The sequence below is a fragment of the Asterias rubens genome, chromosome 1 (genome assembly GCF_902459465.1).
Source record: "Asterias rubens chromosome 1, eAstRub1.3, whole genome shotgun sequence".
Lineage (NCBI taxonomy): Eukaryota > Metazoa > Echinodermata > Asteroidea > Forcipulatida > Asteriidae > Asterias > Asterias rubens.
In genome coordinates this window covers 29,655,079-29,670,823 of record NC_047062.1, presented here as the reverse complement: position 1 = coordinate 29,670,823, position 15,745 = coordinate 29,655,079, and the positions used below count along the sequence as shown (strand labels likewise).

At 38.8% G+C, this 15,745-nt stretch overlaps 2 protein-coding genes across 2 annotated transcripts; one reads left to right on the top strand and one right to left on the bottom strand.

Moving 5' to 3' along the window:
- The first annotated feature begins 4,573 nt into the window (after window positions 1-4,573).
- Window positions 4,574-8,264, top strand: LOC117293778 (contactin-associated protein-like 5). The gene is made up of 5 exons (XM_033776221.1): window positions 4,574-4,734; window positions 5,377-5,475; window positions 5,830-5,950; window positions 7,246-7,584; window positions 8,013-8,264. Exons 3-5 carry the CDS (start codon window positions 5,860-5,862, stop codon window positions 8,240-8,242), a joined length of 660 nt encoding a protein of 219 aa, XP_033632112.1. The 5' UTR covers window positions 4,574-4,734; window positions 5,377-5,475; window positions 5,830-5,859; the 3' UTR covers window positions 8,243-8,264.
- A 3,127-nt stretch (window positions 8,265-11,391) lies between these two features.
- On the bottom strand, window positions 11,392-15,723 carry LOC117295554 (trafficking protein particle complex subunit 6b-like). Its single transcript, XM_033778254.1, has 5 exons — window positions 15,549-15,723; window positions 14,387-14,566; window positions 13,456-13,539; window positions 12,374-12,467; window positions 11,392-11,717 (listed from the first exon to the last, which is right to left on the bottom strand). Exons 1-5 carry the CDS (start codon window positions 15,627-15,629, stop codon window positions 11,686-11,688), a joined length of 471 nt encoding a protein of 156 aa, XP_033634145.1. The 5' UTR covers window positions 15,630-15,723; the 3' UTR covers window positions 11,392-11,685.
- Between the last annotated feature and the right edge of the window lie 22 nt (window positions 15,724-15,745).

Sequence of the window (15,745 nt, the reverse complement as noted above, 5' to 3'; positions counted from 1 at the left end):
TGTATCTCAACATATGCATAAAATAACAAACCTGTGAAAATTTGAGCTCAATCGGTCACGAACTTGCGAGATAATAATGAAAGAAAAAAACACCCTCGTCACACGAAGTTGTGTGCGTTTAGATGGTTGATTTCGAGACCTCAAGTTCTAAATCTGAGGTCTCGAAATCAAATTCGTGGAAAATTACGTCTTTCTCTAAAACTATGGCACTTCAGAGGGAGCTGTTTCTCACAATGTTTTATACCACCAACCTCTACCCATTACTCGTCACCAAGAAAGGTTTTATGCCAATAATTATTTTGAGTAATTACCAATAGTGTCCACTGCCTTTAATTTATTTACTTATTCACATCATATTGACCGTGTTTCCACCATTGGTGATGTTTACTTTGTAAACACAACATTACAAAAAAATATCTTAATTTTGGCGTGTCGTGGCCGAGCAGATAAGGAGCACTGGACTCAAGCTCTGGTGTTTCTGATTAGCAGAGTGTGGGTTTGAGTCCCTGTCATGACACTTGCATCCTTAAGCAAGACAGTAAACCATTACTGCTGCATCTTTCGGGCATGACATAAAGCCATCCCATGTGTTGTGTAATACACGTAATCGAACTTGCGAGATAACAATGAAAGAAAAAACACCCTTGTCACACGAAGTTGTGTGCGTTTAGATGGTTGATTTCGAGACCTCAAGTTCTAAATCTGAGGTCTCGAAATCAAATTTTTTAAAAAATTACTTCTTTCTCAAAAGCTATGGCACTTCAGAGGGTGCCGGTTCTCACAATGTTTTATACCATCAACCTCTCCCCATTACTCGTCACCAACAAAGGTTTTATGCTAATAATTATTTTGAGTAATTACCAATAGTGTACACTGCCTTTAAGTCCCAATCCCGATAGTGTCCTTTTATTTTCAGTCTCATCGCCTAACGCCGGGACCTCAACAGCTACATTTTGACATAGGGACCTCTCTCACGGGAACGGGACTTGAATCAATTCTAGAATTGACCTGGATTCCGAGTCCCGATAAGCCTGACCTTTGACCTCAGATTTATGTCGGTTTGAACCATTTCTTGGCCATTTTTTTGAAACAGATTCCGGGTCAAACTAGCACAGAAAAGGGTTAGTGAATTTTGTGAATTTAGTTAATGATGACACGGCGTTGCAAACAAGGGACACCACTTTACTTAATACACCCCTTTCTCAAAATAGCTAATCAGCATGATACAGTCGACCCTCGTTATAACAAGCCCATGGGACTGGCCAAACTACCTCTTTATATATCATGATATTTTATAAAAGAGCACAGCAAAACAAGGAAGCATAAGCAGAAATAAGATTTTGAACTTCAGAATGTACTCTTTATAATAAAACAAAATATGCAAAACCTCTTTATAATACTGTGCTCTCATAACAACGGTCGACTGTACACTGATACAGAAACGGAAATTAACGTAATAAATGTGTACACCGGATCAAACAAACTGGAAGTTCCTGTCAATTGTTGAAATAAATTACCTTCAGAATCAATGTTTCCGTGTCAATTTTTCATTTACATCAGTCGATATTAAACAGTTGGGTCTGATCAATCAAACCATAGAGCAACGACGACGAGAGTAGGCTTGGTTCGAGGACATAAGTCACCTTTGCTCTTTACTGAATGGTTGAATGGTTCAAATATCAAGCGTATAGATTGACAGGCAAATTAGTCTAACGTCTTGAATCAAGCCTATGTAAGTGGTCTTGATGGACCATCCAGCCACAAAGAACGATTTGTTTTGTGTTAAAGACACTGGAGACTAATGGTAATTGCCAAAAACCAGTCTTCTCACTTGGTGTATCTCAACATATGCATAAAATCACAAACCTGTGAAAATTTGAGCTCAATTTGGTCGTCGAAGTTGCGAGATAATAGTGAAAGAAAAAACACCCTTGTCACACGAAGCTGTGTGCTTTCAGATGCTTGATTTTGAGACCTCAAATTCTAAACTTGAGGCCTCGAAATCAAATTCTAGGAAAATTACTTCTTTCTCGAAAACTACATTACTTCAGAGGGAGCCGTTTCTCACAATGTTTTATACTATCAACCTCTCCCCATTACTCGTAACCAAGTAAGGTTTTATGCTTATAATTGAGTACTTTATAGAGCTGCTTAAGCACAACAAGAGGGATAAGCACAACAAAATTATGCTTACCAGAAGAAGGTCAACCTTCCAAACTATGTTACATGCACCATTTGTGACTGGTATCCTTGTCATTTTTTCTTAGCAGAAAAGTGTTAAGCAATATAAATAAGCAATATTTTCTGCTTAAGCAGCTCTATGAAATTGTGCCCACAGTCAGTCATCGAGTGTTGACCAACAATGATTATTATACCGTATGCTCGATGTGTTCACTCGATGAGCAGTTTCCCGTCGGTCAAACCAGAGTTACAAAATCCCTATTTAAACAGCTTCTCCAACCCCCCCCCCCCCTGCGGCACTGATATAAGTTTTGAGAATCGCTCAACAATGCAACCCTGTATTTTGCCCAGCACCCCTCATCCCCCTGCCCACCTGTCCCCACACCCCTGTATTACTAAACATAGAAGAACAAAGCGCATCTCGGATGCAACAAGGATGTTTTCTATTATTCTCTTGCAGCTTGGATGACCAACGAGTCAAACTTTTTACCGATTTCTTATTTTATGCATGATATTGGAATATACTTTGTTGACAATTACCAGTGTCCAGTGCCTTTAACATTAATTTGTCAATTACCCCCGTCGGATTTTGGAGAGAGAAACAGAATGACGCAAATATAAGCCATCTTGAAACCCTTGTCGAGGTCCGTTTTGACGTCAGTTATAAATAACCGATTATTCTATGTCAGCGTGCCGTAAATATTGATGCCTCAGCCGGAGCGAGTTTGGACTGTGTACACAAATGGTGCACGATAATAGTTCAAATCAATGAACAGCATGCATGCACTCTACTTGTACATTTTATAAAGAAGTAAATTTTTTAGATAAAAGAAGGATGACGTTTCAATAATAAATTGGACGACAAAAGGGCAAATATTTGCATTTTGCCAGCATGACAAGTCGACGGCTATTGCCTTTTGTTTGTCTCCATTGATCGCCGTGAGAACACGTCAGTGGATGGTGGTCGTAAAGGTTATTGAAAGTTTAAGAAATATATTTGAAGAACTTTTTTAAACCGTCTGAAAATTCAAACATCCAAAATGATATTCATTGTGCTTTACAGGTATAATTTAGACAAACCAGTTTCCAGAAAGCAAGGATTAAAGGTACACAATATGAAAACAAAATAACTGTCCGAGTTAGAAATTCAAAATGGAGTTGAACAGTCTGCAAAAGTCTTCGAGGGTTATTGTGATTTTTTTATTCAACCTAAGTTGGCCGGGGATGGAACTCCCTCTCCCACCATCCCCCAACTTCCCCCACGATCCCCACACTCCCCCACCACCCCCACCATCCCCCAACCTCCTAATGTATGACCGACCAAGGAACGGCACCGTTAGTTTCGATTTGCATTAAAAAAAACAGAGTCTGGTTGAAATGGTGCGGAACCATCGGCAACAGACAAACATACAGTTGGATTTTGGAAACATATCTGCGGGATCGGTGGGAGCCTGACCCGTTCCCGGATCAGACTGACCTAGAAAGTTGTTAAAAAAATTGTGCCATTTAAACGCGGAGTCTGCGAATTGTTGACCCTCTTATCTTGGGTCATATAAATACTTCAGGTCTTTCTGACCCAGAAAATGGTCACAGGCCCCACGTGTGTGATCCGGTTAAATTCTGCCCCCGGGAGTTTTTAAAGTACAGTAAAAAGAAAACATGATTTAATTTATACAGAAACTGTTGGAGACTGGTCTTATGGTTATAGGTTCAATTGAGAACCTGATTATAATAATGGCAGAGTTTGCTCTCTGTGTGTAGTTCGACAATATTTGGTAAATGACACTGGACACTATTGGTAATTGTCAAAGACCGGTCTTCTCACCTGTATCTCAACATATGCATAATATAACAAACTTGTGAAAATTTCAGCTCAATTGGTCGTAGAAGTTGCGAGATAATAAGAAAAGAAAAAACACCCTTGTCACACTAAGTTGTGTGCTTTCAGATGCTTGATTTCGAGACCTCAAATTCTAAATCTGAGGTCTCGAAATCAAATTCATGGACAATATTACTTCTTTCATGAAAACTACATTACTTCAGAGGGAGCCGTTTCTCAAAATGTGTTATACTATCAACAGCTCCCATTACTCATACCAAGAAAAGTGTTATGCTAATAATTATTTTGAGTAATTACCAATAGCGTTCACTGCCTTTAAACTGCAGGTCAACCCCATACATAGTTTAGCACCATGATTAGTTGAGAATTATTGATTACTGTATAATAAATCATGTCATATATTGCACTGAAACAAATTATTATGTGGGATGCTTGTCATTGTCCGATTCATCGATTAGACAATGGATACTCTCTGATCGATACACTGCCATTTATCAATATTTATATTGGGTTATCATTGATCACCCCTTAATTGATCCCAATTTTGTTTCAACAACATCTCATGTATAGTTCTTACTTATATAGACGACGTAGATATTCGTGAGTAACCTAGACGATAGCTGGCGATGGGAAAGACACCATGGGTGTACAGTGGGGTGCAACACTGATGCTGGCTGCACTGTTCGTGTGCCATTTGCTTCAATTCGCCACGGGTGAGATTAGCATGAGTTCCTCTTTATGTGTTTATGGTATGGGGTCTATAGAGCTAAATTGAGAATTAAACTTCACCTCTTTACTCTTTCAAATCGTCTACTCACATTAACGATAACAAAACTTGTGAACCATGAATTTTGAGCACAATATGTGTATATTCTGACGTGCTGATTCCGATTAAAACAAATATTTTTTAAAAACTTTAAGACAAGGGACCGTTTCCTAGTGCATGTTACTTTAAAGCAGGGTATACTTTTGGTAATTGTCAAAGACCATCATTCTCACTTGGTGTATTCCAACTCAAATAATGTTAAAATGTTGGCTCAACTGGTCATCGAAGTTGCAAGCAAATAACGAAAGAAGAAACCACCCTTGGTAAACAAATTTGTGTACTTTCAGATGAAAGGGGTCAGGCCTGAAGTTTTTGTCAGATTCAATATTTCAGTGAGAAATTATCTACACGTAGTTCTAAAAAAACCTCCCGGAGAGAGCCGTTTCTCACAATGTTTTATACTATCAACAACTCTCCATTGCTCATTACCAAGTAAGTTTTTATGCTAAGAATTATTTTGAGTAGTTACCAATAGTGTCACATCATTGCCTTTAAACACATGATTTCCCACTTTATTTTCTTAAAAAAGCCTACAGTACTTGCGACGAGTATCGGGATGCTGGGGATACGTATGACACATGGTACGAGATGGAATCGGGTATTATTGTCTACTGCTCGATGTCAAAAGGTATAAAACATCAGTTTTATTGTACACAGTGAAAGTGGAGAAGTCATTACTTCAAAGTATACCTTTGGTTTTTGGAACCATTCGATTGTTTTAATCCTATATAAAATACAGATAATGCAACAGTAACCATTTCGGGGAAAATAGCCTTCAAACTTTTGGTTGTCTTGTGTCATTGTGTATAAGCAGAGATCTTGTTTTTTTTGCGCCAGGAGTGTCATCATTGACAGACACGGCGCACTATAGAAACGTTCAACATTATTGTTGTTATTAAGTGTAGCGTAAGCCATATTATTATGTACTTAGCATGTTTTTATGACTGGCTTTGTGTAATTTTTTCTTTTCCTTCTCAAAAAGTGTACATGAATTGTGAGGAGTTCCGCCAAGATGGATTTGTGGTGGATGGTTTGTACTGGATCGATCCGGACGGCCCGGGACTGGAAGACGCATTTTATGCTTCACTGCACAATGGCAACAGGTAGGTCGGTCCTATTCGCATAAATAAAACAGACACGGGAGACTTGATTTGTCTCCTATCCAAATCATCGTTACCAAACTGAGGCTGGAAGTAAAACAAATAAAATATTAGCATTCATTTGGATACAGGGAACATTCGTGACTTTTATCACCCCACTGCTTGTTCAAGTTGAAACTCTGTCACTGCTGTAATCGTCCATATTTGGCCACTTAAAGGCAGTGGACACTATTGGTAATTACTCATCAGCATAAAACCTCACTTGGTATAACGAGTAATGGGGAGAGGTTGATAGTATACAAATATTGACTTCTTCGAGTGCTATGGTTAAAACTATGACTCCCGAGGTGATCCCCGGAGCGTTCTATTTTCCCGAGGCGAAGCCGAGGGAAAATAGAACGCTCCGGGGATCACCGAGGGAGTCATAGTTTTTAACCATTGCACGAGTAAAAGCAGTCAATATTTGTTTTATAACACCCCAAACATTTCTAAATACTGTACTATTATTATTAAGTTACAGACCTGAATGCTACAATCAACGGACGACGCGAATACAGATTGCAAACACTTTTACTTACTGTGTTCAATGTAGTGTAGTGCAGTCCGAAATGGTTACAGACTATTAATTTATCATCCTCGTACACGCAACGGACGTCTGGGTACTGCACGCCGTGTGCTAGTCTGTCGGACTAGCGCACGGCGCCGTGTGCTAGTCTTCGGACTAGCGCATGGCAAACCGACGCACTATCACACGGCCGTCGTCTAGCAAAACTAAGACATGTCATGTGACGCGCTCTAAACCAATGAGCAGGCAGAATACTTGCAAGGGGTGTTATAATATAAAACATTGTGAGAAACGGTTCCCTCTGAAGTGACATAGTTTCCGAGAAAGAGGTAATTTTTCACGAATTTGATTTCGAGAACTCAAGTTTAGAATTTGAGGTCTCGAAATCCAGCATCTGAAAGCACACAACCTCGTGTGACAAGGGTGTATTTTTCTTTCGTAGTTATCTCGCAACTCCGACGACCAATCCAGCTCAAATTTTCACAGGTTTGTTATTTTATGCATGTGTTGAGATACACTAAGTGAGAAGACTGGTCTTTGACAATTACCAATAGTGTCCACTGTCCAGTGTCTTTAATTATGACGTATTTTTTTAACGAAAAAGTTGTAACTTGCAAAGTATTGCGAATTTAGACATTATAACACAGCATTAAATGGATTGATTAAAGCGAAATAAGTGACTTTTATGCGAATGTTCTTCCAATTTTATCGATGGAAAATTCTACCTATGCAGGACTCACAACAGTATTCAACAACATCCCCTCACACAGCGGTATTCTAATCTCCGGAGATGACGCCCTCTACGACGCTCCTGGCGAGTACTCCAAGACGGTTACGTACGATGGGACGACAGACCCCCAGCAACTGAAACCCCTCATCGAATCATCAGTGAGCTGTGTTCAGTTTTTATCCTTCGGTTGCCAAGGAGTCCAAATGTGGAGCGATGACGGGGTGCAGATGGCCTGGTGGGTGTCACGTGACGGCGAGAAGATGCCGTCGTGGGGCGGGGCACCGAGCGATTTTGAAGGGTGCAGTTGTGGCTTGGGTTATCTTAGTTCAATTAGTAGCAGCAGTAAGTGTATTAGTCCTTCTTTTTATAATTTATAAAATGTGCTTAGCTTTGAATTTTAAACATTTAAAGGCACCGTGCCGTGCACTGGACACGTTTGGTAATAATTACTCAATTAAAAATTTCAATTTTTGGAGAAAAAGGTAATTTCTCACTTAAGTACTTGAATCTGAGAAAGACAACAGACTGAAGACCTTTTCATGCATTTGAAATCAGCCAAATTTGTGCAACAAGGTTCGTTTTCTTTCTTTCTTAAGTCATAGAGAAAGGACAATTAGAATGCAACTCTTCAAGCCAAATTTTCACAGATTAGATACGTTAATGTATGCACTGATGTTTGGATACACCAAGTGGGAAGACTGGTCTTTCACAACTACCAAAAGTGTCCAGTGCATTTATCTGAATCGCGATAAATATTTGTTTGTATGCAGTGTGCCTCGGAGGTGGTAGGTGCAACTGCGATGTCGACTGGGGCATGACCCAGGTAGACGAAGGAAACATCGCCGACATGACCAAGCTACCGGTCAGAGAGGTTAGAATCGGCGGGATAACATCCAACAGTCAACGGGTCAGGTTTAAGGTGGGCCCGCTAGAATGCTCCGGTATTGGTAAGAATAGATTCACTCGTCAACTAAACTCCACCATTTCGACCATTCTATAACTCCACCAACACGACCATTCTGTTCTTTCTGTTCAGTGTTCATGCTATAACTACATTGTACTCATAAAAGTATCATTATGTTTCCATGTGACAATGTGAAGTTAGGCGACCAGAGGTGCGGCACGCGGTGCTGTTTGCGCTAGCGGTTTTTTCAGTTTGTGCAGGGGGGCGACGCGACGGGGAAGATAAGAGCAGGAGTTGCAACCAACAACTTACTGAAGAGCAGTGCAAACGGAACGGCACATTCCTTGGAACGACAATGTAGCACGGTCCAACAACATTCGGAAGGTTTGGAAGACGGGTGTCTTCGGTCACTTCACGCAAGCCGGGAGGAATCTTACGGAGGGCCCGATGTCGGCAGTTCCTTATATAAGGTATACTAACTGTTGGCTCAACTTTTGTGGCCAACTCTGAAGAATCCTTGGCCACACGTCGGGACCGATTTTTGTGTACAACGACTGATGGAACATTTTGAAGCCAATTCCCTATAGCTTGGTCTGTGTGTTTTGGATGCGTACCGTAAATAAAAAACATTTTAAACAGATACTTTAAGACCAAAATTTCAAACCGCCGACCCGCCGGTAGATATGCAAATTCCAAAGAGTTCAGCGGTCGCTGTACAAAAAAGGGTCCCGAAATTTGGCCAAGGGTTCAGAGTTGGTCACAAAAGTGAGGCTATAATACACTCAAATTCTCTATTCACACATAGAGTGTCGAAGCTCTGTATAATTTCATACCAAACAGGAATTGCAATACTGACCAGTGTCCGCCCTCTGTTGTTCTATTCCAAGTTCCAATCCTCTTTTTTAAGTCAAGTTGCTTTTGAATAGAAATTACATTAAGTACACTTATTCAGGAGAAAAGAACCGGAAAAGAAGATGACAAGCTATAGTAGGGTCTAATTTTCCACATTTTTTATTATACTTTTACTATACTTATTTTGAACAATTTGTACAAAGTCCTGAAATTTGATAAAACTGCTGGACAGTCCCAAATTGGCTAAAACTTCTGGACTTCTGATTTTCTCAATTTTAGACCCGAATTGGCGATTTCATTGTATTTACTGTATGTATTTAGTCCACCCCTGTGCTACTCCGGTTTAAAGGATCAAATATTTCCCACATTTATTTCTTCCCCAAAAGTGTTCTAACAATTTGTATGTATAATCATTGTATGAACAACTTAGACACCTTGGGAAGTTTGCCTGTGAACTTTATTTTCTAGCCAACTGGGGCATTTATTTTTTTAACACCCTTGATTCTTAAAACAAACACACTGAACCTCTTGAATTTCAAATAAACATAGAATTTGTAAGTTATTCTTTGATTTTATTTGTTTCAGATGCCTGTCCAACAGTCTGCTAAGCGACCGTTTCGCTTCAGGGAGGATAACACAATCGAAGAGCTATAGGGTACAAGAATTAAATGAATTGCTTAGATTAAATTATTTACATAATATTACAAAATTCCTTGCTCTAAGGCAATGAAAATATTCAGCATGTGAGAGGGTTATCTTTAGTCAAAAGTAAACACAAAATTAAATATTATGGTATTTTAAATTGTGTGTACACCTTTAGCTTTGCACTTTTAACCCTCCTACTTTCCATACCCATTTGCCATTAACCAAGATGACCAACAATTCAGAGCCACTCAAATGGGCAAGTTGTGAATGGTAGAACAACTATGCAAAGGACGTTCTGTGTACTGTGTCGATCCATTCATCATATTGCAGGTTGACATAGTGGATGCACCATTCAAAACCACAGTGGATAATATTGAATGGTCAGACGGTAGGAGGGTTGACTGTGTACTATAAGGATGCATTCACACCAAGTTATCATTGCAGGCTATCATAGTGCATCAACTATTCAAAATAGTGGATGGTATTGAATGATCAGACAGTGGGAGGGTTGACTGTGTACTGTGTGGTTGCAATCACCAAATGTTATTATATTGTAGGCTTGTATAGTGAATCAATCGTTCAAAACTACAGTGGATGGTATTAAATGGTCAGACAGTGGGCGGGTTGACTGTGTACTGTGTGGTTGCAATCACCAAATGTTATTATATTGCAGGCTGGTATAGTGAATCAATCGTTCAAAACCACAGCAGATGGTACTGAATGGTCAGACAGTAGGAGGGTTAAGGTTACAAATTTTGTTTTACAACTTTAAACTATATATATACATGTATGGGCCTACTGGTTACTCAAACTGTAGCAAGAACATTTTCCAGATGGATTCAATAACAGTTTTAAATGGAAAATGACAATATTTCAGATGGAAATACTTCTTTTGATGATTGGTATTCCTAGTAATCAAAACTATGCCTTATAAGTTTTCAGATAAACAAAATTAGTTTTTTTTATAGCAGCTACATAATTGCGTCGTCCACAAAATTCTAATCTTATAATAGTGAATTCGTTTTTATTATTTACATACAACATTTCCCTCAAGTTCACATATAATGTACTAAACACAGATGACTTTATATCTGCCAATTTGTTCCATATTTTAGTTATGGCTTGAGGCACCACTGTTTGATGATAATAAACAGACACTTTAAATAACAACTTAGCTGGTTTAGGTATCACAACTAGTTGTTTTCTTTATAGAATATGGTGATTAAAATACTGTGGAAAACTCAGAGTAGTTGCTGTATGACCAAGAAATACAAGGCAAGTCCTTTCACTTAACTTCTTATTAACCGCCTTAAGTCTTTTATAATCCATTGCACGGTTTTTCTTGCTTTGAATGGATTTGGTAACTTATAACCAAACCATCCATTCTTCGCTTCCTATTGACCTCTTAAAATCTTCCATTGTCCATTGCTCTGTTTTGCTTGATTTGAATGGATTTGGTAACTAACAACTAAACCATCCAGTATTTTACCCATTCACATTGCTTGGGTCCTGAAGATTTGTTGTAAAGCTACCAAATACTATAAATCTTTACTGGATAAATTTGTGACGTGTCATGATCTAGCCGTTTAGAGCAACTGGCTCAAACTCTGGTGTTTCTGTTCGAGTGTGGGTTCTAGTCACAGTCATGACACTTATGTCCTTAAGCAAGACACTAAACCATCATTGCTTCATCCTTCGGATGGGACGTAAAGCTGTTTGTCCTGTGTGTTGTGAAACACACATAAAGGAACCCAGTGCACTTATTGAAAAGATCATGGTGCTATGTAAAAGGAGTAAGTCTCAAACTTCAAACGTAGTCCCACAAACCTGGCCGGAAAATACTGAACATTGAAGCGCCTTCAGCTTCACTGAGTAAAAGATATGAGTGCTAAGAAGCCACTATTATTTTCAGAGTTTGAAACACAAAGGAAGTTTGGGGTTACCATGAGCTTGGTTATCTTCACAATCCTTTGTTGGAAGATGTCGTCTCTTGACGCAAATCCATAGGACTTGTCTTCCTTCCTGAGCTAACTTCATAAGGGCTACGATCTCTGGATCATGATTTGAAATTTACCTGGAAAGACAAAATGTAATTTAATAATAATAAATAATATTTATAGAGCGCCTTTTACAAAAGTTACAAAGCGCTGAAAGGACATTATTTCAGTGATGTTTGAAGCATAGTGTGGATCATAATCAAATAACGTAGTGAACTTTTGGGAAAGTGATAGCTCAAAATACTGGCTCTCAAAAGATACATGGTTCACCCCCACAAGTGTACTACCATAGTTCTTGCCGTAACTCCTACCGGTTTAACCTTAAGACTTGCACAGTTTATTAAAAGTATTTCTTGTGGTGCTAAATACTAACCTCACACCAAGTTAGCTCTCATATTAACACAAATCAATGGTTACATTTCTTGATATTAACAACAAAATATTAACATTGAAGGGCTTGTTCTGGTAAGAACTTTTACTCAGTGGGCTTTCAGACTGAAACTAATCCATCATCTTAAACATAGCAATCCTGCACTTAATATTTTATCATTATTTATTTATTTTGATGTACATGTAGCCAGTGGCATCAGAGTTTTTGGCTTTCGAGTCGCAGTTATTTGTTTACTTTTAATTCCTGGCATGTGCCATTGGCTTATTGTCCATTTTGTATTTTGTATTGTTCTTTTTGATATGCTGAATAAATAATAAATAATAATTATTATTGAGAACTCACATGCTGGCATAGTGCTGACCTCTGCTGTCACAATGCAATTTAATCCTAAGTTGGCAAGAGCTCCACGAACAAGACCACATGTATATGCTAGATACTGCAATTCATTGAAAAAGAGAAACAACAATTATACATGATGGTTTCATATTGATCAGAAACAAATCTACAAACAGTCGACTCTCTTTATAACAAGGTTGCTCGGACTGGCCAGGTTATTATGACAGGAACAGTGTTATAATGGGACAGCAAATTAAGAAACACAAAGCAGAAATGAGATTCAGGAATGTACTCTTTATAAGCAGAACCGCTTTATAACAGTGCTCTTTAAAATTAAATATTTTCCTCGCAAAATCGTATTTTTGTAGACTAGTTGAAAACACTTGAAGAGTTGGTTCTGAAAAGAAACAGTGGTTGGCATCTCCTGTTCCTTTCAGATCCAACACTACACCAAAAGAGATTTACACAAGGCTTTACAGCGAACCTTGCCTGAAAGTACTTCAACAAGTTATTGCTGCTAACAAAGAAGTAAACCACAAAACACTAACAACAAAAGTAAACTAATCTCAGTTCAGAATTGCAACCAGTTGGTTTTGGACTGTTCAATTACTATCGTCTACTACAGGGGACGCCACCGTCAAAGCAGGCCTGTAGCTTTACATAGAATTACGAACTCTCACCCAGTTACTGCACATGCATGCCCTCCCTCCAAATAATAGGGACTTTTCGTTTTCGACGACGGATGGTTCTGCGACGGGTAAGATGACATTTGGCGTCATCTGCGCATGCGTCGGCTTTGAGGACGGTCGTCCCTCAATTTCTACGACAATACTTTGGATGAATCTTCGTTGTGCTGAAAACGACAACGTTTAGCTGAACAACCGTCGCAGAACCATCCGTCGTCGAAAACGAAAAGTCCCTAATATCTATGTAGGGCGAGTCGCAAACAGTATCTTTGTGCGAGTTCATAATTCAATGTAAAGCCACAGGCCTGCCTTGATCATTACGGCCATGCCCCTGCAATGTTTCTCCTTTAAAAACAATCAAACGAACCATTTAAATCCCTGGAACCACAAGAAGTGACTTACTTTTGGTGCTGCCTCAAGGTATTGTTTACTTGCAGACATTTGAACGAGAAACCTAAATTTGTTATCTTGAAGAACATACACCCCCTAGAAGAAAAGCAAAAAGACCTATAAGTATTCTTATCCTGCTATGGTAATGAAATGCAAATATAAGTAGTCTGAGTAAGACCATGTCTTTGAATTGAGCAACTTGTGTCAGTGTATTTTTTAACGTTATAATGTATCAAATTGAATACTTTTAAAAAAGAAAAAGAAAAAACTGAAAACAAATTTGCCAAATTTTAGTTCATTGGAACCCTCCTTTCTACAACCCTTGGAAGGATTAAGGGTTACAATTACCACAACAAACTATTAGCCAAAATCTCTTCCATGATGAGTGTTCTGTCGTCTCCCGCCCCCCTCCCCCTATGCACACCGAATCAGTGTTAACAAACGTGTTAACAAAGTACACAGGACCTATGGCTTAATATCCAATCCTAAGGACAAAGTAACAATAGACCTTTTCGCAAATACCCATTGCGCAAGCGCTAGCTGTTGAATGAGGTGCATTCTGGTCTAGCTATGGATCAAATTTGATCCTCAGCTCGACCAGAATGCACCTAATTCCACGATTAACGCGCTCGCCAGAGTATTTGCGATAAGGTCTATGGTTTAGTATCTTGCTCAAGGGACACAAACGCTGTGACCAAGGGCCTTTCTCAAACCACGGCTTGGGCTCCGGCTCAGGCTTAGCGTGCTGTGTACGCAGCTTGCATTTAACCTGCATTTTGGAGCCGCGCGTATTGCACGGAACTCAGCACGCGGAGCCTGAGCCGGAGCCCAAGCCGTGGTTTGAGAAAGGCCCCAAGACTTAAACCCACACTCTGCTGATCAGAAACACCAGAGCTTGAGTCTGGTCCTATTAGCTGCTCAGCCACCAAACACCTATAGCTACCTGGTGATTTGTCCGCAGATTGTCAATCTGCTTCTTGCAGACATTGGTCCAGAAATCTTTACAGATGAATTTGATGATGTCTAATTCGCTTGAAAACCTTGGAGTGTCTCTGGTGAAACGTTCTGCAACACTTTGTCCGACCCTGTAACCCATCTTCTCCAGTTTGGCAACTAACTGGTCCTGCAAGTTGGAGAAAAAAAGTATTAAAAAAGAAAAACATGTTTTTAATGAGCACAATATCAAGCTAAGCATTTAAAATAAACAAGTACAGAATACAAATTGGATTGAGTCTACAACTAAAGTCATAGTCTTCTTTTATTTTGAAGCTATTTTCTTATGTTGTCTGTCCGATAAACTAGGGGGAAAGGAAAGGATAGAGGTATTTGCATTGCATAAACAAGTTTTAAAAAAGGCACCCTTAATCAACAGCAGGATTAGAAAACAATTTAGTTAACCAAGGCTGAATTAAACAGAACTGGTTCTCTAAATTGCAGAACACCCCGGTAATTTGTAGCTAACAACAATAGCACACTGATTGACTGATGTCTTTATTTAGTTTTGGAAAAGTTTCCGTATGGCGCCACCACTTTTTCATTCGAAATAAAATAATATAGTATCTAATTTACCTGATTGATATATCCCTTTTTGTAAAAATGAGTGAAAAAGTGGTGGCTCCATACGGAAAGTTATCCTTAGTTTTTAGTTATAACCAGTTAACACAAGAGGCCAAAATTATATTTGAAATTGAAGGCATTTATAACAATTGTTGCATAGCTCAGTGGAATGCATCCTGCTCATTGATCGACACAATCAATTTTTCAATGCCTGATAATTGATTTGGTTCCCTCCTGCCATAAATTTTGATTTCATCCCCCAAAATTTAGATTAAATAAAAAGGTAAACTTTCTAATCCTGCGAATCCTGCCACTACTTTTTTCCCTTTTTCACTTCTTTTTACAAAAAGGAATACCTCATTAAAGGAAGTTAGATATTATTTTGTTTCATAACGAATGAAAAAGTGTTGGCAAGATACGGTAATGTTTCCTTCATAAGTTTGTCCTAAAAAAAGAGAGAGAAAACGAGAGAAAAAAATACTATTTCTTTATTTGGTTTATCACGAAATTGGTGCAGTAACAAAAATCACAGTGATTCGTAAACCTACCTTCTCATCTTTCTTTGCCGAATTTTCCACGTAAGCAACGATCTCCATGTGAAGAAGTTCAAACAAAACATCGTCAGCCATTTTACTGGTGAAAATATTTATTTAAAATACAAGAATCGCTCTTTTCAGCGGCCACTTGTTTTCAACAAATCACGAAAACTAGTCGCCCGATGAATAGTCGGTACTCGTTGTATAAA